At 43.9% G+C, this 23,656-nt stretch overlaps 1 protein-coding gene across 1 annotated transcript in view; it reads right to left on the reverse strand.

Annotated features, from left to right (window-relative positions):
• The window catches only part of LOC115176036 (dolichyl-diphosphooligosaccharide--protein glycosyltransferase subunit STT3B), a 92,690-nt gene that overhangs the window by 18,535 nt on the left and 50,499 nt on the right, over positions 1-23,656 (reverse strand). The window contains exons 3-5 of the mRNA XM_029735768.1: positions 20,676-20,963; positions 7,600-7,665; positions 2,383-2,482 (exon numbers count right to left, since the gene is read on the reverse strand). Of these exons, the coding sequence (XP_029591628.1) occupies positions 2,383-2,482; positions 7,600-7,665; positions 20,676-20,963 (454 nt within the window). The remainder of the gene's footprint in view (positions 1-2,382; positions 2,483-7,599; positions 7,666-20,675; positions 20,964-23,656) is intronic.

Genomic DNA, 23,656 nt, shown 5'->3' on the forward strand with positions numbered 1-23,656 from the left:
TGTATAATCAAGTGTAAATGACGCTTGATGCTAAACCATTTATCTTGACCCAGCTAGTCTGCTGTTCCTTCAGCTTAGCTAAATATGTACTGCCTACGACGCTGCAGCATTTCTGCCTGTCTGACAATGATGTGATGTGTTCTGTGAGCCTCAAGGATGAAAATAAGTCTGGTTCTTTGATCATTGGTTTACTCAGAAATAGAAGCAATTTACAGTAAGATATACACAGTCAAATTCATAATTCAACTCAGTTCTCAGTCACATTCAGGAGAGCAAACAAGTATGTGTGGTTATTTTGAGGAAAACAGATGTGTGCGATCACATCTCTTTAGCAGATCGTTTCTGACCGCAAACCTGAGTGTACAAAACATCAGGAACACCTTCCTAATATTGATTTGCACCCCCCTTTGCCCTCAGAACAGCCTCAATTCTTCAGGCCATGAACTTGACAAGGTGTTGAAAGCGTTCCACAGGTATGCTGGCCCATGTCGACTCCAATGCTTCCCACAGTGGTGTCAAGTTGGCTGGATGTCCGTTGGGTGATGGACAATCCTTGACACGAGCATGAAAAACCCAAGAGCGTTGCAGTTCTTTACAAACTCAAACCGGTTCGCCTGGCACCCACTACCATACCCCGTTCAAAGGGACTCAAATCGTTTATCTTGCCCATTCACCCTCTGAATGGCACACATACACAATCCATGTCTCAATTGTATCAAGGCTTAAAAATCCTTTAACCCCTCTCCATCTACACCAGGTATTCCCAAACCGGGATACACGCAATGCCTTCGGGGGTACACAAAACAAACGTGATTCACATTTCCAAACAGTCCATTTATATTTTCCAAAAGGGCTATACATTTTTTCTCGTCCGAGTAGCCTCGTTTCACTGCCAAAAACAATTAAACCATCTAGTGTTCAATGAAACAATGTCAAATACAGGTAGACTAGTCAAATAATTGACATCCAATCACATTAACCGTTACACTTGCGGGAATTCCACTAACGGTCTGTATGTAGCCAAACGTAGCTGCTGCTCATGTTTCTATTTGTACTGATGGCGCAAAAGACCGAGACATAGTGGAGTGGTAATGCGCGTGCAAGCAGTTGCTCCCGACGCCACTTGTGTACACTGCAGCATCCACCGAGAGGCTCTTGCTGCCAAGGAAATGCCTGACAGCTTGAAAGACGTTTTGGACACTACAGTGAAAATGGTTAACTTTGTTAATAGTAACTATCAGACAGAAGTTGTCTGACCGCTTTCATGATGATGAGTTTCTCACACGACTGGCCTATCTGGGTGATCTGAATCTAGGATTACAGGCACTCTCCTCAACTGTATTCAATGTGCAGGACAAAATTGAGGCTATGATTAAAAAGTTGGAGCTCTGTGTCTGCATTAGCAAGGACAACACAGGACTTTCCATCATTGTATGATTTGTGTGCAAATGAACTCAAGCTTACGGACAATGTCAAATGTTCGTAAGCTTGAGTTGGGTGCACAATTATGCAGGTACTTTCCCGAAACGGATAACAAACAGTTGGATTCGTTATCCCTTTCATGTCCTACCTCCAGTCTACTTACCGATATCTGAACAAGAGAGCCTCATCCAAATTGCAACAAGCGGTTCTGTGAAAATTGAATTTAGAATCAGAAGCCACTGCCAAATTTCTGCATTGGGCTGCGCTCAGACTATCCTGCCTTGGCAAATCGCACTGTTAAGACACTGATGCCCTCTGCAACCACATACCTATGTGAGAGTGGATTCTCGGCCCTCACTAGCATGAATACTAAATACCAGGCACAGACTGTGGAAAATGATTTAAGACAGAGACTCTCCAATACAACATTGCAGTTGTGTGCATCCTTTCAAGCACAACCTTCTTATTAACCTGTGGTGAGTTACTCACCATTTTCGATGAACAAATAAGGTTTTATATGTAAGATGGTTAAGAGCAAAATTATTGATTATTATGATTATGATTATTATTATGTGCCCTGGTCCTATAAGAGGTCTTTGTCACTTCCCACGAGCCGGGATGTGACAAACTCACTCATTCTTCTGTTTCATAAATGTATTGTATAGTGTGTGTGGCAGGCTTCCAATGACGGCAACAACAACAAAAACATCTGAGAGTGCGCTGACCCTGATGCTAGAGGGGGTACGCAGCTGGAGGTTGAACGTTTGAAGGGGTACGGGACTATAAAAAAGTTTAGGAACCAAAGTGGATTTAACAAGAGACATCAATAAGGGAACTTCCGCTTTAACCTGGATTCACCTGGTCAGTCCATGTCAGGTTCTTAAATGTTTTGTACACTCGGTGTAGGAGAGGGTTTATGATCACATCTCTTTGGCAGATGAGTGTTTTGTGGTCACTCACCGATATAGACCCTCCTGCTGTAGCGCTGCATGAGCAGCAGCACAAACACATGCAGAGGGATCAGGTTGATGATGAAGACATATCCTCCCCACGCTGACACCTGCAACACAAACACACAGCCATCAGCAAAAAACACGCGCCACCAGGAACGCATGGGAATACGCAGTGGGACCCATATAAAAACCAACGCAATCGTGTTTAAACACTATGACCGCAAAGTAAAAAAATGCATCAAGAACTTTAAAAAGCTCCATGAAATTATGCATCGACGCTTTGTCTGACTTGGAGCGTGAAACGAGGGGCCTATAAAATACTCTACAAAAACATCAGCTGCAGTACGTAGGATGTGCAGAGCAGTCGGAGAGGGATAATACTCGCGCGCACCTGCTTAGCCACACAAGGACACATTTCATTCACAAATCACTCATCTATGATAAAAAAAATACACGTTTCGCAATTACTTCTAATTGCGGGGGAAAAAAACTCCTCAAGTTTGTTCAGGAGTGGTTAAGCGAAATGATCTTTTCAGCCATTTGCATCTTTAGCTTCAGATGGTGTGAGCTAAATTAGGTGCAGTTGAAGCGTAACTTGAATGAATAGAGACGACTCCCATTTTGAGCAAATTTTCTGTGTTGACACAGCCGCAGTGGTTCTCTGTGAGAGAAGAGGTTGTTAATTGAAAACAACGCCGACCCAGAGGGACTGCAGTGAGGAGAGAGTGAGGTGAGTATCTTGCGCTGAGGGGTCGCTTGACGCAGCCTCCCAGCCACGAAGTGTAATTTGACCAAACATCTCACACATGTACTGCTAATGACCTCACCGTTGTGTGTGTGTGTGTGTGTGTGTGTGTGTGTGTGTGTGTGTGTGTGTGTGTGTGTGTTAAAACCATGTGGGGGCAGTGAGGGTTGAATAAGCAACCAGCAATCTTCTGGAGTCACCGAGCCATATTTAACACAAAGCTTGAACGAACTCTTTACTCAGACTGAGATCTCTGCACCACCAAGCACAAAATATCTTGTTTACTACCAAAAAAAAAGTCTGTTAAGAGACTGAGGAAGCTGAAAGAGCTGGTGCATACACTATCAATATGCCTGTTAGAGTAAATAAACTCAGCAAAAAAAGAAACTTCCGCACTGTCAAGTGCATTTATTTTCAGCAAACAAAAATGTGTAAATATTTGTATGAACATAAGGTTCAACAGACAAACTGAACAAGTTCCACAGACATGTGACTAACAGAAATGTAATAGTGTGTCCCTGGACAAGGGGGGGGTCAAAATCAAAAGTAACAGTCAGTATCTGGTGTGGCCAACAGCTGCATTAAGTACTGCAGTGCATCTCCTCCTCATGGACTGCACCAGATTTGCCAGTTCTTGCTGTGAGATGACCCAGACTTCCACCAAGGCACCTGCAAGTTCCCGGACATTTCTGGGAGGAATGGCCCTAGCCCTCACCCTCCGATCCAACAGGTCCCAGATGTGCTCAATGGGATTGAGATCCGGGCTCTTCGCTGACCATGGCAGAACACTGACATTCCTGTCTTGCAGGAAATCACACACAGAATGAGCAGTATGGCTGGTGGCATTGTCATGCTGGAGGGTCATGTCAGGATGAGCCTGCAGGAAGGGTACCACATGAGGGAGGATGATGTCTTCCCTGTAATGCACAGCGTTGAAATTGACTGCAATGACAAGCTCAATCCGATGATGCTGCCCCAGACCATGACGGACCCTCCACCTCCAAATCGATCCCGTCCAGAGTACAGGCCTCGATATAACGCTCATTCCTTCGACGATAAACGCAAATCCGACCATCACCCCTGGTGAGAAAAAAACGTGACTCGTCAGTGAAGAGCACTTTTTGCCAGTCCTGTCTGGTCCAGCGAGAGCGGGTTTGCGCCCATAGGCAACGTTGTTGAAAGGTGATGTCTGGTGAGGACCTGCCTTACAACAGGCCTACAAGCCCTCAGTCCAGCCTATTGCAGACAGTCTGAGCACTGATGGAGGGATTGTGCGATCCTAGTGTAACTCGGGCAGTTGTTGCCATCCTGTACCTGTCCCGTGCAGGTGTTGTTACACGTGGTCTGCCACTGCGAGGACCATCAGCTGTCCGTCCTGTCTCCCTGTAGTCCTGTCTTAGGCGTCTCACAGTACGGACTTTGCAATTTATTGCCCTGGCCACATCTGCAGTCCTCATGCCTCCTTGCAGCATGCCTAAGGCATGTTCACACAGATGAGCAGGGACCTGGGCATCTTTCTTTGTGTTTTTCAGAGTCAGTAGAAAGGCCTCTTTAGGGTCCTAACGTTTCATAACTGTGACCATAATTGCCTACCGTCTGTAAGCTGTTAGTGTCTTAACGACCGTTCCACAGGTGCATGTTCATTAATTGTTTATGGTTCATTGAACAAGCATGGGAAACAGTGTTCAAACCCCTTACAATGAAGATCTGTGAAGTTATTTGGATTTTTACAAATTATCTTTGAAAGACAGGGTCCTGAAAAAGGAACGTTTCTTTTTTCTGAGTTTATAATGTACTTATCGATATAGTTCAGTGCTAAAAGTTTTAGCTGGTACAAAGCTTATTACAAAAAAGGCCTCAATCGATGAAAAAATATATATTTTATCTGGTTAGGCCCCTATGCATCCTGCTTAATGTATTTCAAGAAATCCCCTTCTTACTCTGGCTTTGAGTTAAGAATATTTATTTCTGGCAATAGTAACTATCAGGAATGTTATAAGCTGGAGATAATGTGGTTAGTAGATTCCCTAATTAAATAAGCCACATCCTCATATCATCTGGGTGTATTGAAACATCTGAGTGACATCCCTGTAAGGCTTTCATGCCATGTTCTGACAGTATTTCTGAGAAGGGCAGTTGTCCTTCGAGAAGATTCCCTTACAATACAGTGAGGAATAACTTTCTCTATGTTACAATTAAACCAGGAGGACGAGCAGTTTGTTACAATACAACGAGGAGGAAGGGCTGTTACACTATGTTAGGGCTTCCTATGGGCCCAACGCTAACCTGTTAGTACACACACTAACAAGTGCATCTCAAGTTAGCATTTGGCCCTGTGACCCTAATGGACAGGTCTTACTGCAGTCATAATGGGGTCAGCAAAGAACCAGACACCATTAGACTTTAGCCATTATCCTTTACTCACGCTCCACTAGTCTTATTTCTGTGAAGCAGCATAGGGGGACGGAGGGTATTGCAGTGATAAAAGGGCATAGGGGTCTTGCTACGGGGCTAGATTTGATTGCCTCAGAAGGTGGCTAAAAGAGGCTCAGGGACCTCTGCGGGTGGGTAGGATGCGGGAAACAGAATAACCTGAGATGCTGTCGGTCACCTAAGGGGGTATCAGATGACATGAGTGAAGGATATAAGCTGGGGCTGGCGCCTTGACTGAGAAAGAACGTTATTTGCGGGAGAAAGTTGTTTTGTTGAAAGTCAGGTGGGGCCCGGGGAGGTAGATGAAACACTGCATCGGTGCAAAGCTCTGGATAGGTTTTTTCACTGTAAAGAAAAAAAGGGCTTGGAGTTGTGATTTTATCGCTCGACTTCTAAATAATAACCTCCAGAAAGCAGAACGTCTTACAATCACCTGAAGAGCTGAGTTGTGCTGCTGAGAATGCCTCATCAATACTTTATGAGTGAAAAGAACTTCAGAAGTGCTCCCATGATGCTCGTGGTTGGGGGAGGGAGAAGGGGAGGTTCTGGCAGGGTAGGGGGCAGTCGTCACAGGAACTTAGGGAAAACACGATCTCTCCCGGGAGACATGAGATAGAACGTCACGCAGCTCTCACAGTAGGGGTTTTCACAGGTCTTGTCCATCATGACGTCTCATCTGAGCTTCTTTTCTCCCTCACTGGCCTGATGACAGAGCTGAGCACGGAATTTCTCACTGGGCATTGCAAATGTGTCATGTTCAATTAAGCCTCATGGGTGAGTGAGTATCCTTAAAATCAACAGTGGGAGGGGAGAAACAATGGAGGGGGTAGATATTGCAGCTTGGTACTACTATCAAGTATTATTTGAGAAGGTCCGGTCACACAAATATCCAAGGTGGCAGAGGTCCAGATGGATAATGTAATTTCAAAATTGGCGTAGTAACAAACCCCCACCCCCGAAACGGTTCACACCCGTCTTGTTGGCGGAGAGAAAATGTTAGGTTTAAAGCCAAATTTCACACAGTTGAACACATTTAGCAGACAATTTGCTGTTTTAAAGCTCATTTTTTGCAATTCTACGTATTGTTCCATGTCTTGTGTTTATATGATACCAGGTGTTGAAACCCCGGTCCCTATTGGCCCTGTTCTGGGTCCGGATCCGGTTCGCTAGTTGAGTATGGGGGCCCTAGAGGGTAGTGAGAGTGTGACAAAGGTGATCCGGGCTTGTCGTGTCGCCAACAAACCCTGCTGGTGGGAGGATGGGTAGAGCTGGGTTGTGACTAGAGGGAGTACACCTTCGACCGGAAGTGCCTTTTTGTAAAGGTTATGATATCATTTTAGCTTACCGTAACCGTAAACCTTTCCTAACCTGCCATGTTAATGATTCTAACAAGCTCCAAAAAAAAGTAACCTCCGATCGTAGCTGTACTCCCTCTACTCAGAACCGTGTGGAGGGGAAGGTCGAAATAGTCTCACTCCGGATCTTTGAGGAGCGAGAGAGAACGAGAGGGGATAATAAAATTGGTGTGGTTTCTCGCAGAAGAAATTCTCCCCGCTCTCATCTCTTTTCAAACGTGGTCATTAGTGTCTTGTGGCGTTCCCCTTCTCTCTTCCTGCGGAGCTTGGATGCTGGGCCCCGACATGATCGATGGGAGCTGGATGTCTATAATCCGTTTCATTTGACAACTGTCTCTTCCCGAGCTGAGGGGAGATTTAACTGAAGATGCTGGAAGCAGATGATAATTGCAGGCACTCAACATCACCAATCGTACACAAAAGAGACCTGTCTGGGAGGCAGTTGGCGCTGTTTCTCTTATCTCTCCATCGACCAAAAGGTCGGGAGGGGGTTCATAAATAACGTTTAACGCGCCGGTGCAGACGCCATTTTCACGCCGCTCATTTCCGCTTTTGATGTCTATGATCGCACTCAACGCTATCTTAATGTAATCATGACTTCCAATTCCCAGAGATGGGATACTACGTTGGTGTAAATCAATGACACTGTTTATGTGTTTCCGACTAACAATTAAGGCTCTTTGACACTCACCATGTAGAAGTAGGAGAGGCAGCAGCCAATGGACCAGAACACCGAGCCGGTTTTGATCGACTTCACCTATGAGGGAGAGAACAGACAAATGGTTAAGGACCAGTAAACTGACAAAGTAAAAACCAGTTTAGAAATGTTTGCAAATGTCTCAAAAAAACTGAAAAGTTACATTTACATAAGTATTCAGATCCTTTATTCAGTACTTTGTTGAAGCACCTTATGCAGCAATTACAGCCTGGAGTCTTCTTGGTATGACGCTACACGCTTGGCACACCTGTATTTGGGGAGTTTCTCCCATTCTTCTCTGCAGATCCGCTCAAGCACTGTCAGGTTGGATGGGTGTGTCGCTGCCATTTTCAGGTCTCTCCAGAGATGTTCGATCAGATTCAAGTCCGGGCTCTGGCTGAGCCACTCAAGGACATTAAGACTTGTCCCGAAGCCTCTACTTTATCTTGGCTGTGTGCATTCAGGCCAAAGAGTTGAATCTTGGTTTCGTCAGACCAGAGAATCTTGTTTCTCATGGTCAGAGTCTTTAGGTGCCATGTGGCAAACTCCAAGCGGGTTGTCATATGCCTGATTTGTGGAGGGCTGCAGAGATGGTTGTCCTTCTGGAAGGTTCTCCCATCTCCACAAAAGGAACTCAGTGACCATTGGGTTTTCAGTTAACTCCCTGTCCAAGGCCCTTCTACCCCGATTGCTCAGTTTGGCTGGGCAGCCAAGTCTAGGAATAGTCTTGGTGGTTCCAAACGTCTTCCATTTAAGAATGACAGAGGCCACTGTGTTCTTTAGGACCTGCAATGCTGCAGAAATATTTTGGTACCCTTCCTCAGATCTGTGCCTCAACACAATCCTGTCTCAGAGCTCTATAGACAATTCCTTCAACCTCATGGCTTGGTTTTTGCTCTAATATGCAAGGTCAACTGTTGGATCTTATATAGTCAGGTGTGTGCCTTTTCAAATCATGTCCAATCAATTGAATTGACCACAGGTGGCTTCCAATCAAGTTGTAGATACATCAGGGATGCTCAATGGAAACAGGATGCACCTGAGCTCAATTTTGAGTCTCAGAAAGGGTCTGAATACCTATGTAAATAAGGTTCCTGTTCATTTGTAATACATTGGTAAAAAAAATTTTTTTTTTAAATTCACTTTGTCATTATGGGCTATTGTATGTAGATTTTATCCATTTTAGAATAAGGCTGTGAAAGAAAAAGTGTTAGTGGAACAGCATACTAATCCCAGTGAATCCAAACAGTATTTTCATTAAGTCTTAATTGAAGATTTACAATCTTCATTACTGAAAAGCTACCAACATTTTTTTTATTGAAACTTGTTACAAATGGAGCCACGCATGAGTCACTGAATGATATTTTGAAAGAGAAAGTACTTTAAGAATATATGTGTCTCCATCTCCACTAACCCAAGCTAATTGTATGGATTTTTTCCCTAATAATAATAATGTAAAATTAACATTGTACAGAAAGACTCATGTGAAGGCCAAATTACAGAGGAACTTCTTGATGCAATTAAAGCCTTTACGGCAGGGAAAACTCCAGGGCTGGATGGCATACCAGTGTAAGTATACCAAACTTTTTTTGATATACTCAGAGGACCATTATGTTTTAACCACTCCTATATAAAATGGTAGATGATTTAACACACAAGAAGTTCCTTCTCACTGAAACAGGACCCAAGTGGTATATATAAAGATCCAGTCCATTTTCAAAAATTGGAGGCCTCTTAAAATTGTGATTTTTGTTGTGATGCAAAAATCCTAGCAAAATGCTTCGTGCATAGAAATAAAAAAAGTATTGTCAGATATTATTCATCCTAATAAGACATTTTTTTTTTTTACATGGACGATACATTGGAGATAATATAAGACAAGTAAATGGAAACAATAGAATACTATGAAATATCGGGGACACCAAGCCTGGCTTTCACAGCTGATTTTGAAAAGGCTTTTGATAAAGTACGACTATATCTATAAAATATATATATATAAAAAATAAAGGGAACACTTAAACAACACAATGTAACCAAGTCAATCACACTTCTGTGAAATCAAACTGTCCACTTAGGAAGCAACACTGATTGACAATAAATTGCACATGCTGTTGTGCAAATGGAATAGACAACAGGTGGAAATTATAGGCAATTAGCAAGACACCCCCAATAAAGGAGTGGTTCTGCAGGTGGGGACCACAGACCACTTCTCAGTTCCTATGCTTCCTGGCTGATGTTTTGGTCACTTTTGAATGCTGGCGGTGCCTTCACTCTAGTGGTAGCATGAGACGGAGTCTACAACCCACACAAGTGGCTCAGGTAGTGCAGCTCATCCAGGATGGCACATCAATGCGAGCTGTGGCAAGAAGGTTTGCTGTGTCTGTCAGCGTAGCGTCCAGAGCCTGGAGGCGCTACCAGGAGACAGGCCAGTACATCAGGAGACGTGGAGGGCAACAACCCAGCAGCAGGACCGCTACCTCCGCCTTTGTGCAAGGAGGAGCACTGCCAGAGCCCTGCAAAATGACCTCCAGCAGGCCACAAATGTGCATGTGTCTGCTCAAACGGTCAGAAACAGACTCCATGAGGGTGGTATGAGGGCCCAACATCCACAGGTGGGGGTTGTGCTTACAGCCCAACACCGTGCAGGACGTTTGGCATTTGCCAGAGAACACCAAGATTGGCAAATTCGCCACTGGCGCCCTGTGCTCTTCACAGATGAAAGCAGGTTCACACTGAGCACGTGACAGAGTCTGGAGACACCGTGGAGAACGTTCTGCTGCCTGCAACATCCTCCAGCATGACCGGTTTGGCGGTGGGTCAGTCATGGTGTGGGGTGGCATTTCTTTGGGGGGCCGCACAGCCCTCCATGTGCTCGCCAGAGGTAGCCTGACTGCCATTCGGTACCGAGATGAGATCCTCAGACCCTTGTGAGACCATATGCTGGTGCGGTTGGCCCTGGGTTCCTCCTAATGCAAGACAATGTTAGACCTCATGTGGCTGGAGTGTGTCAGCAGTTCCTGCAAGAGTAAGGCATTGATGCTATGGACTGGCCCGCCCGTTCCCCAGACCTGAATCCAATTGAGCACATCTGGGACATCATGTCTTGCTCCATCCACCAACGCCACGTTGCACCACAGACTGTCCAGGAGTTGGGGCATGCTTTAGTCCAGGTCTGGGAGGAGATCCCTCAGGAGACCATCCGCCACCTCATCAGGAGCATGCCCAGGCGTTGTAGGGAGGTCATACAGGCACGTGGAGGCCACACATACTACTGAGCCTCATTTTGACTTGTTTTAAGGACATTACATCAAAGTTGGATCAGCCTGTAGTGTGGTTTTCCACTTTAATTTTGAGTGTGACTCCAAATCCAGACCTCCATGGGTTGATACATTGGATTTCCATTGATTATTTTTGTGTGATTTTGTTGTCAGCACATTCAACTATGTAAAGAAAAAAGTATTTAATAAGATTATTTCTTTCATTCAGATCTAGGATGTGTTGTTTAAGTGTTCCCCTTATTTTTTTGAGCAATATATATATATTACACACACACCTAGAATATTTCAAATTTGGGGAATCGCTTATAAAATGGGTTAAAGTTACATATAGTAAACCTAGGTGTAAAATAGTAAATAATGGCTACATCTCAGAAAGTATTAAACTATCTAGAGGAGTAAAACAAGCTTGTCCACTATCGGCATATCTACTTATTATTGCAATCGAAATGTTAGATTAGATCCAACAATAATATTAAGGGATTAGAAATCCGTGACTTAAACTAAGGTGTCATTGTACGCTGATGATTCGTTTTCTTTTAAAACCACAATTAGAATCCCTCCACAGCTTCATAGAGGATCTAGATACTTTTCTAACCTCTGGATTAAAACCAAATTATGATAAGTGTACTATATCATATTGGATCACAAAAAAAAAGCACATTTTATATAACCGTGTACTTTACCAATTAAATGATCTGATGGAGATGTGGACATACTCAGTATACAAATCCCAAAAGAAAGAAATGATCTCACTCCAATACATTTTTATAGAAAGTTAGCAAAAATAGATAAGATCTTGCTACCATGGAAAGGAAAATACCTGTCTATGTGGAAAAATCCCCCTGATTAACTCCTTAGTAATATCACTGTTGACCTATTTGCTTATGGTTTTGCCTACACCTAGAGACCTGCTTTTTAAATTATATGAACAAAAAGAATGTACTTTGGTGTGAAAAGTGCAAATCAATCCCAGAACAACAGCAAAGGACCTTGTGAAGGAAACAGGTACAAAAGTGTCTATATCCACAGTAAAACGAGTCCTATATCGACATAACCTGAAAGGCCGCTCAGCAAGAAAGAAGCCACTGCTCCAAAACCTCCATAAAAAAGCTAGACTACAGTTTGCAACTGCACATGGGGACAAAGACCGTACTTTTTGGAGAAATGTCCTCTGGTCTGATGAAACAAAAATTGAAATGTTTGGCGATAATGACCATCATCGTTATGTTTGGAGGAAAAAGGGGGAGGCTTGTAAGCCAAAGAACACAATCCCAACCGTGAAGCACGGGGGTGGCAGCATCATGTTGTGGGGGTGCTTTGCTGCAGGAGGGACTGGTGCACTTCAAAATAGAGGGCATCATGAGAAAGGATAATTATGTGGATATATTGAAGCAACATCTTAAGACATCAGTCAGGATGTTAAAACTTGGTCAAAAACAGGTCTTCCAAATGGACAATGACCCCAAGCATACTTCCAAAGTTGTGGCAAAATGGCTTAAGGACAACAAAGTCAAGGTATTGGAGTGGCCATCAAAGCCCTGACCTCAGTCCTATAGAAAATTTGTGGGCAGAACTGAAAAAGCATGTGCGAGCAAGGAGGCCTACAAACCTGACTCAGTTGCACCAGCTCTGTCAGGAGGAAATGGGCCAAAATTCACCCAACTTATTGTGGGAAGCTTGTGGAAGGCTATCCAAAACATTTTACCCAAGTTAAACAATTTACCAAATACTAATTGAGTGTATGTAAATGTCTGGCCCACTGGGAATGTGATGAAATAAATAAAAGCTGAAATAAAATGATTCTAATATTATTCTGACATTTCACATGCTTAAAATAAAAGCGGTGATCCTACCTGACCTAAGACAGGGAATTTTTACTAGGATTAAATGTCAGGAATTGTGAGAAAAAAAACAGTTTAAATGTATTTGGTTAAGGTGTATGTAAACTTCCGACTTCAACTGTACACACACACACACACACACACACACACACACACACACACACACAGGGAGTCCCAGTACCATATCACTGTGTACGGGTACAAGGTATTTGCAGTAGATATCTACATAAAGGCAGGGTAAAATGACTAGGCATCAGGATAGATAATACGAGTAAAATACACAGAGTAGCAGCAGCATATGAGTGTGAAAGTGTGTGTATGTAGTGTGTGAGAGTTTGTGAGCGCGTCAGTGTATTGTGTGAGTGTTATACTGCATAGTGTAAATGTTCTTGCGAGTGTGCATAGAGTCAGTTCAAGATTGGGTCACAACGCAGATCGTCTGAGTAACCAATTACAGTGCCTTCAGAAGGTATTCATACCCCTTGACATATTCCGTTGTTTCAGCCCGAAGTCAAAATTGATTAAATAGATTTCCCCCCCCTCACCCATCTACACACAATACCCCATAATGACAAAGTAAATACACATTTTTATTTAATGAACATTTATTGAAAACCAAATACATAAAAATATAAATTTACTTAACTATTCACACCCAAGTCAATACTTTAAAGCAGCACCCTATGGTAGCAATTACAGCTTTCTGGGTAAGAGCTTTCCACACCTGGATTGTGCAGCGTTTGCAAATTATTATTTTCTAAATTCGTCAAACTCTGTCAAATTCGTAGTTGTTCACTGCTAGACAACCATTTTTCAGGTCTCGCCGTAGATTTAAGTCAAAACTAACCCGGCCACTCAGGAACATTCACCGTCTTCTTGGGAAGCCTAGTGGTTTAGGTTATTGTCCTGCTGAAAGGTGAATTGATCTCCCAGTGTCTGGTGGAAAACAGAAAACCAGGTTTTGCCTGTGCTTAGCTCCATTCTGTTTCCCAAGTTCTTAATGTTTACGAGCATACCCATAACATGATGCAGCCACCACTATGCTTAAAAATGTGACTTCTTTCAGGAAACTAGGAGTATGTCGTAGGTCACTACTTCACAGGAGAGCCATTTGAACGTGACCTTTTTTTTAATCAAAATGTGTTTGTCGGAAAAGCCTCCTGGAACATGTGAACTTTCATGCCATCTGTAAACACGAACCAAATTGTTAAATTACGAGCCTAGTTGCTTTAGCCACAAAGAAACAGCAACCTTCCCTCTAGCCAGGATTGGCTGTGATAATGAGTGGGCTGGACATGCCGAGAGATGAGTTCGGATTAGTCTGCCATATACCACACTTCTGTCCATTTGAGCTGGTCAGTATGTATTGGTAATCCTGTCTAACGCAGCTTTATTGGAAAATATATCGCCTTGTAGATCTGTATAAATGTTGCTCTCCACTCTGGAGGACAGAGTTTTGAAAATCAGCGGAATTCGAGTATGATAGCTAAGGAGTTGGAGAAAACACCCACCTCCAGAATACATCTTCAAAATAAGGGCAACCATGGCTTCCATGATAGAAGATCCATCCATGACAGAAAGTCGTTTTCATTTCACGTTAAAGTGTACTGTTAGCTAGCTAGCGTTGGCTGGCTGACTAGCTAACATTACGTGTATGATCTTATTATTCGTATCTCAGAGTCATTTGCTTTGCTAGTTATAGCCTAATGTTAGCTACCTAACATTGAACCTGGTTGGTTAGCTACCTGCAGATTCATGTAGGGTAGTAACGTCATGAGTTGGGAATATGGTTAATTGTTTACCTAGCTAGCTAGTTAGCTACATGTCTTAAAAGATTATGCAAGTAACCATTTCAATAGAATGTTACTTCGACAACTGTTGATAGACGCAGCTCTGGCTATCCACTCCAATTTCAGAGCATTGTCGTCAGTGTACCAGAGCGCAGAATAACTGACGAATTAACAAATGCTCAACACCCGTTGAATACGGCCAGTGTCAGTAAACGCTGGCAAAAAATAGCAAATTGTTCCCAACTGCACAGTTAAAGTCACCAACACTCTGGATAACATAAAAAAACAGCCTAACTAGGGTGAGGAAATGGTCAGTGAGCTGTTCTCTCATTTGTGTCGAAGTAGCTAGCAAGGTACCCAGTTAAGTTGGGTGCTTGATTGTTGTTAGGGCAGAACACTCAGATCAATCCTTAAAGAGATGGGTGGGGTTAAAGCTTAAGAGGGTGTGAACGATGCTAAATGGGTGTAGACAGAAGAGCTCTCCAGTAGGTACCAAAACATACAAAAGACCATTTTCTCAAAAGTGAGGTTACAAGTTGATCAACTTTCAAAGCAAAATAACTTTCCCATTGTTGCTCAAATGCAGTGTATAATATACAATTTTGTAGCTCCGTCTCTGCTTTTATCAAATGTAACTAACACAATTTCAAATTTTGCTACATAAGACCGAATTAAGGCGGTCAGTCACATATGGAGAGTGGTACTCAGTCATGTGTTGTAATGGATTTGTCCAAAAAAAGAACACTTTGTATTCAAGACAAAGTGAATTGCTTTGCCACATTTTTTTGTAGTATTACTTCAGTGCCTTGTTGCAAACAGGATGCATGTTTTGGAATATTTTATTGTGTACAGGCGTCATTCTTTCCACTCTGTCAATTAGGTTAGTATTGTGGAGTAACTACAATGTTGATCCATCCTCGGTTTTGTCCTATCACAGCCATTATTAAACTCTGTTCTAAATCACCATAATGAAATCCCTGAGCGGTTGCCTTCCCTCTCTGGCAACGGAGTTAGGAATGACGCCTGCATCTTTGTAGTGACTAGGTGCATTGATACACCATCCAAAGCGTAATTAATAACTTTGCTGTGCTCAAAGGGATATTCCATGTCTGCTGTTTTTTTTTTAACCATCTACTAATAGGTACCCTTCTTTGCGAGGCATTGGAAAACCTCCCTGGTCTTTGTGGTTGAATCTGTTTGAAACGCACTGCCTATTTGAGGGACCAATTGTATGTGAAGGGTACAATGGTAGTCATTGAAAAGTCCATGCAACTTGTGACTTGTTAAGCAAATTCTTACTCCTGAACTTATTTAGGCTTGCCATAAAGGGATTGAATACTAATTGACTCAAGACATTTCAGCTAGTCAAATTTAATTAAAATTTGTAAAAATGTCACTAACAGCAGGTAGTGTGTGTAGACCAGTGGACCCCCCAAAAAATAATCAAGATTTATTCAATTTCAAATTCAGGCTAACAAAATGTGCAACCCCCCAAAAACATCACAGGGTGTGAATACTTTCTGAAGGCACTGTAATTAACTATTTAGCGGTCTTCTGGCTTGGAGTAAGAAGCAGTCTCGGAGCCTGTTGGTCCAAGAGTTGATGCACCAGTACCGTTTGCCAGACAGTAGCAGAGTGAACAGTCCTATGGCTTGGATGGCTGAAGTCTTTGGCAATTTATCAGACCTTCCTCTGATACCGCCTGATAGAGGTACTGGATGACAGGGAGTGATGTACTGGTCCATGCGTAACACCCTCTGCAGTGCTTTGCGGTAGAGGGCGGTGCATTTGCCATATCAAGCAATGATTCGGCCAGTTAAGATGCTCTCGATGGTGCAGCTGTATAAGAGAGGATCTGAAGGCCCATGCCAAATCTTTTCAGCCTCCTGAAGGGGAAAAGTCACTCTACTACAGCCCTGTCGATGTGTATGAGGGCATGTTCTCCATCCTTTTTCTTGTAGTCCACGATCAGTTCCTTGATCTTACTGACGATGAGGGAGAGGCTGTTGTCCTGGCATCACACTGCCAAGTCTCTGACCACCTCCCTGTAGGCTCATCACTGTCGGAGATCAGGCCTACCACCATTGTGTCGTCAGCAAACTTGACGATGGTGTTGGAGTCGTGCGTAGCCACACCGCTATGGTGACTAGAGAGTACAGGAGGGAACTAAGTGCACACCCCTGAGGGGCCCATTTAGGCATTTTGGAGTTCTTGGGAACATGGCCAATGGTGGCCAGTTTGAAACATGTTGGGATTACAGACTGGGACAAGGAGAGATTGAAAATGTCCGTTTAGACACTTGCCATCTGGTCTGCCCATGCTCTGAGAACGCACCCTGTTATTGGCTCAAGCCAAATGGCCTTGCTAGTGTTTAAAGAGAGGGCTGCCTAGCATATTAGTCTGCTCCTGACCCACTAGCTGGGACTTCTGGTTACCTGGTCTCACCCCACAGTCTGAGTCAACACATTAAAAAGGGACCATGTCTGACAGATAGCCCATTTTACCTTTCATGACACTGTGGGAAACTGATGGCAGGGTGCAGGGCAGGTGGGGGCACAGACTGTTTTATCGAACGCCGTCTGAGACGCACATTACAGTCACTTGATCTGCTGACGAGGATTGATTGATCAGCGGGGGGGAAAGCAGGCATGGTCCGAATACCCACCAGAGCCTCAGCTGAGCAGCGAAAACCTCCATCCTCCCATCGATTTTTAAAACCAACCCAAAACAGTTACCATGTCATGCTCGTTTGCACCGATGAAGCTCCATCTGGTTTTGACCCAAGTGTGAAACTACACATCTCCTCACAGGTAATACTGAGGGACCTGACAAAGATGTAGGCAACTGAGGAACACCAGAAGCCTTCTCAGTGCCACAGACAATTAAACGGGAGCTAGCATAGAGCCTACCAGGGCCCGAGGCTACTACGCAGAGCATTTGCATGGTCATGTTGAAATACGTCTCTACTCCTCACACGGTCATGTGATCGCTCATGTTCAAATACATCTCTCGTTTACTTCCCTCACACAGCGATACAAGCCGGGCTAATTAAATGTGAGCCTGGAGAAACTGTGAAATTAGTGTGACAACAATGTAAGCACAGTGGAGAGGGGTTAGGGGAGGGTAGCAGGGAGTGCTAGTGTTAAAAGGGGCAGGTCTCTGGGGTGCGAGAGGATTCAATTATAGATTAGGGAGGGGAGGGGGGGGGGGGGGGCGACCCAGGCAGATTAAGCGGCTGGAGTTGAATGGGTTATTAGCAGATAAAATGAAGGAGAGGGATAATGAAGATTGGAGAAGCCTGGGAGAGGCTCCCATTTCAGCATGCAAGGAGGGATCGGCTAAAGAGAGAGGGTGAAAGCGCTAAGATAAAAGTGGGTAAATGAGACTTAATGGAAAGCAGTGATGCGTAGCCAGGATGATAGTTTTTTTGGGGCTCTTGCCGGTGGGGGTCACCTGGAACACTCATTGTCTGCATTCCAAATCTTGGCACCCTATTACCTATAATGCACTACTTTTGCCCAGGGCCCATAGGGCTCAGGTTAACAGAAGTGCACTATATAGAAAGTACGGTGCCATTTGGGATGCACTCGTCGTGTTGGTTCGTTTTAAGACGGACATGGTCCATGTGGAATGACAATTAAAAGCTCTCATGACGCTGCAGATGCAACAGCTCTGCCTAAACCAAATATAAAAGTGATCCGTATCAAATCATTGTGAAATTATTATGACAGAGAAGGCGGCTTAGGACAAGGAAAACACTTCATCACAATCAGACACTGCAGGATCCCAAGTTATCATACTAGCATTACAGACAATGTCCCCAGGTAGCGCTTTAGCGGCATGCGAGGAAATGCATAATGCAACGTATTGAGCAAACTACACATTTGCTGTCTGCGTTTCATATGACAACAGTGGTGGAGCCCCCCTGGGCCAGGAGTTAGTCATGGCTGACAATCACACCCATAATGTGGGAGGTTCTCTTGTGGCACTCTAGGCGGGAGGTTAAACGCCCTGTCACACAACTCCAGGGTGTGTGGCTGGTTGATGAAAGCCGAGGCTCTTCAAACCAAGCGGCGTTATCAGCTCAGTCACACTCGCTTGAGTTAACGTGGCACTCCAGAGCCATGACATGGGTATTCAAGCTATGGAAGCAACCGTTGGGGTCTCAAGTCCCCCTCAGGAGTTCAATGTGTGCGTACTTAGTTGGTTAAGTGTCAAGCTGAAAGAAATCTACTGACTGATAAATGCAGAGACAAAAAAAGTTCAGGAACAACGCACAAACACAGAGTCCTGCAGAGCTTGCCACTGATGACAAAAACCAAGTGAAGCATGGTGGGAGAGAGCCTGCGCCACATTTACCTGTGTGAATGCCGGTGTGTCCTTGAGAGGAGAGAAGAAAATAAAGAAAGAAAAAAAACTCGCTCCCCGTTTGTTAAGAGTGCTGTTCAGTTTTACTCCTGAAAAATCCTTGAGGATGACTTGGTGTGGAGGGATCCTTACGATTCTCAGCTTGTCTTGAGGGGCTTAAATGCCACCTAAATGAAATGAATCGAGGGAACTGATGGGGAACCAGGCACCCCCTGCCAAGGTCGACTTTGATAAGGGGGGGAAACGAATGCTGATTAATGCCAAATTTGCCCATTTACAATGCACTTCAACTTAATCTGTGTGTATAAGTTGCATGCACTTGCCTCGGCCTCAAGTCATCAGGGAGCATAATGTACAAAATGTGGGAGGGAGTAGAGCGGTGTGTGCGAGGCTGTGACTATTGTGATTGAAGGGAGAGGACATGCACTGAGGGCAAATAATGTGAATATGGGAGTTTCTTTTGCCTAGAATCCTCCTACAGCAGATGGCCCATTTCCATGGTGTCATAAGCCAATGTGCTCATAATCCTTTCACCTTGTCTACGTTAGCTTATCCAATGTCTGGTCATATTCTCCGACATTCCGCTAAGCCCATCAGGGCAGTTTTTTTGGTGATGAGAAGGGAAAAAAAGGGTTACTATTGAATGGACTGTTCAAGTGTGGTAAATAAAGAAATCCATTTCACCTCCAACCTTAGATATGTCTTTCTTTTTTAAGATCACCAGCAGCGACTGAAACCAGACAGTCTGGAGACTGAGTGAAGGTTCACAGTGTAGCAATAATTTAACCACACCAAAGCAGCCATTAGCGCATTGACTGCAAATTTTGTCAAATAGAACATCCCTCTTCACAATGGGCCATGAGTATACAAATCGAAAAACACACTGAAAACATCAAGAGGCGGTTTCCCGGACATAGATTTAGCCTAGTTCTGGACTAAAAGCATATTTTTTTTTAATGGAGATTCTCCATTGAACTTGCTTTTTAGTCCAGGACTAGTCTTAATCTGTGTCTGGGAAACCACCCCTAAATGTAGGGTGTTTCTCAAAATGGATACTACCGTTCTCCGAGCACGCAAATTTGGTCAGAGTACAAGTCCAAATCAAAGTAGGTAAAACGGAGCACGCTTCACGAATGCCTACTCCGTTTGTACATATTTTGAAAAAAATATGACGTAACCACGTCAAAAATAACGCAACATTTTTGGAAATGAATGAAATGTAGCCTATTCGCATCTCATATGATGCCGGACTACAATATTTTATCTTGATACGTTAATACATGCTGTGTTAATTTTGGGATGCTTACCTGTCTACAATACCTACTGTAGTGTGTGTAGATTGCAAGCCCTAGCAAGTCAATAACTAGCTAGTTACCCACAAAGAATCTACCTTGCATAATTCGTTTTAGGACATTTTTTGCCTGTTAATCTGGTTAGTTACATTATTACGATTCACATATAGCTAGTTGATAGTTTTGAAGTAAAACGTTTGCATTGTGTATATCTGGTCTCTATTGCCAATGCCCTGGCTGGAAACAAGGCTCAGTGAATGGGGAGGAGCAACGTGAGGTAATACAGTATGGGGAGTGCATCTCAAATGCAACGGTTTTACGCATTCTCCACACTGTTGTCCTCACAAGAACGTACTCAAGAGTACATCCTCAGAGAGCATGAGAGTGTGGCACACGGTAGTACCCATATTGAGAAACACCCGTAGCCATAAAGGATCTAAAAAAAATTAAAAAAAAGGGATTTCTAAAGGATGACGTTCAGACTGGAAGAGGCAGGCTTACCCAAAGGTAGTAGGTGAACTGGAGGGCAAAGATGGCGATGCCCTCGTTGTCGAAGGAGCCGGCCACTGAGCGGGAGATGTACCCGGGCACAATGGCGATAAAGCAGGCAGCCAGAAGCCCCGCCCCCTGGTTCCACAGTTCCCGCGTCAGCAGGAAGGTGGAGATGGACGTCAGGCCACTGAACACGGGCGCCAGGAAAACGCACACGTCCCGGATGTGCACCGTCAAGTGGAGCAGGTTCAGCACGTAGTGGATAAGGCCTGCGGTGACCATCAAACCTGGATATACCTGGAGAGAGAGAGACAAGATAGAGGGACTGTAATAGAACATTTATGGCACCTTCATGCATATGGATGGGATACTTGTCTTATCCTGGATATAAAATGCAACACTGGTGAATGGGAATAAACTTTTAAAAACCAACCATAATGTACTGTAACTTATCCATCGAGCAGTTAGTTGGAACTCCACAGGTCAGGCAGGAGAGTGATACGTCAAGTAAGTGTTGGCTTGCTGCATCCACATGCTTGACATATCGCAAGAGTGAGTCAAGTTAATTGAATCTGCTCTGGATTTACAATTGGGAAAACCAGGTAAGGCGATCTTCTCCACCGAAATACTGACTAATTGCCCAGTTCAAAGCGGAGGCCTCAAAAACAGCCAAACCTTACAGCTCTCTGCCTATAACACATGAGACCGGGCCTAATTAGGCTTGTGTGAAACCTTTCTGAAGTCAGAGGGGCTGTGTTTAAGTGTGAGTGATGCCCCGATGTATGCTATACGCCAGGCAGAGACAAGTCCAGCGGACTTTGGCTCGTCTCTGCCTTCCGTGCTTCTCATTTTTAATTAGCTAGTCGTAGCCTAGGCGTGCTAAACTTTATCAACCACAGTCTTATTGCACCTCTCTCTCTCTCTCAAATTATCCAACCCAGTTTCCCCAGACCTGGGGATTGAGCTAGAGCCTAGGCTAACGCTACTTCGGTTAAAACAAATGCTGAAGTATTCACTGTTTGGTTGCCCCCCAGAACAGATACTGGGCTCTCTGTAGTCTGCATTTCCCCCCACATAGCTTCACATTTTGTCCCGTCAGCTTAAAAATGTGCCCGGTCCATTTCTCTACAGTAACAAAGGGTGGTTTATTGGCTTGACAGAGCCCTATGGTTAAACAGTGTCACATTTATTCAGCCCTCAAATCTTATCTACGATTCTGGAGAGGGAGCGGCTGGCAGATATCCCCCTTGAGAGTGGGAGAGAAAAGACGAGGGATCCGCAGAGAGGCACTCGCTGACACATTAACTGATATCGGCTCCTCCCTCTACAAGCGGTGTGACCCATCACGTGCAAAGGGACTTGTGTTATCCTACACAATTAATGAGGGCTGTCAGACTCATTTGAAGCAGACTGAATAGAGGGGAGAGAAGGAGAGCTGATGGCGGGGCGGGATAAAAGAGGAAGAGGTGGGGTGCGGCACACTGCTTTAGGTCCCTGTTCGGAGACGGGAGAGGTGCTACAATTAACGCAGACTAGCAATAGGTTTTTTTGGTGAATACCACTGAAGTAAAAAAGGCAGAGTGACACACCATTCAGGTGTTGAAGTAGTTCTGGAACGCCTGAGAAAGTCAGCAAACCCTTGGGTGTATTTCACACACTGCATGGAATGGATGACATTTGGTATAGTCAAGAGGTACTACATGATGCAAATCATTAGGAGATGTACTGTAACTCAGGGATTTGTCACGCATAGGGCTGTGGCAGTCATGAAACTTTAATCAGCCGGTTATTGTCATGCAATTGACTTCCAGTCTCACGGTAACTGGCCGTTAGTTAAAACACGTTTAGCATCTCCAGGCCGACCACACAAGGCATGTGGAACATATACATTTGAAAAAGTCTAATAAACCTATTTAACATACACCATAACAATACATCGATTATTTATTTTAGGCAGGTCCACAGAAGAACAGAGTATGAGTCGACCAACGATGTTCTCTGGCTATGCTCCATGCCATATGCTTGTTCATTTAGCTGGTAGGATATGCTTAAGTCCAGTGCTATTATTTTATAGTAAGAAGAATATGATTTAACTTGGCGGAATAAAACAGAAAGGATATTTTTTCCCATTTCGGCGAGAGTGTGAATATGAAGTGGCTATGTTGAGCGCAAAAGTGATTATTTGAAACAGATCCTATATGCTAGATTTCGAGTTATTTGGCAACTTTAGTTAGGAATGATAGAATGTCTTAGAAATCAAAACACATGGGCTGCATGGTGCGACTATAGGCGATTGATTATTTGAGAAAGTAGCTAAAGTTCGTGGTCTGTTCCTTGCCTCAGGTTGCACACGTTCTCTCCTCAAGTGATCATGTTTTCACCCATCAAACGAGTCTACATTTTCTTGCCTTTACTAATATGTAACATTTGTTTAGGATTTTGAATGGCCTATTATCAAATGTGCAGGAACAGGGTCAAAATGAGTTGTTTGAGTCGTTTGTCAACCAAGCCAGGTAGGCTACTCCGGTTTTATAGCCAAGCATGTTCTTAATATCAGCAGCAGAGAAATATAGTAGCAGCTGGGACCCTCTTTTTAGTGGCAACCATCAAAACTCTGCTTTCACACAGGATTGCATATGGAAATGTCTGGACTTGTAAGAACACTTATTTTAACTCGCGCATCAACCACTGTCTGAGGAGCATGCAACCTTTCGCTGCGTAACGGGTGATATTCCACCCAAACTCACTATGCCACGGCACTCAAACTGTTCACTATATTTGTAGGCTAATTCTGTAAGCCGCCCTGCACAATCAGCGAACCGACAGCATCGCCTAAGTCTATGTTCTCTCCCAGACCCATGAATATACATTTTGGAGCATAGCGTAAGGTAACTAGTCCATCCAGCATGTAAAATTATACAGGCCACATGCAAAGGAAATTCGTAGAATTTAGGCTAGACCAATTAAATAACTTTTATTTTAATGAATAG

Source organism: Salmo trutta, chromosome 36 (genome assembly GCF_901001165.1).
Source record: "Salmo trutta chromosome 36, fSalTru1.1, whole genome shotgun sequence".
Classification (NCBI taxonomy): Eukaryota; Metazoa; Chordata; class Actinopteri; order Salmoniformes; family Salmonidae; genus Salmo; species Salmo trutta.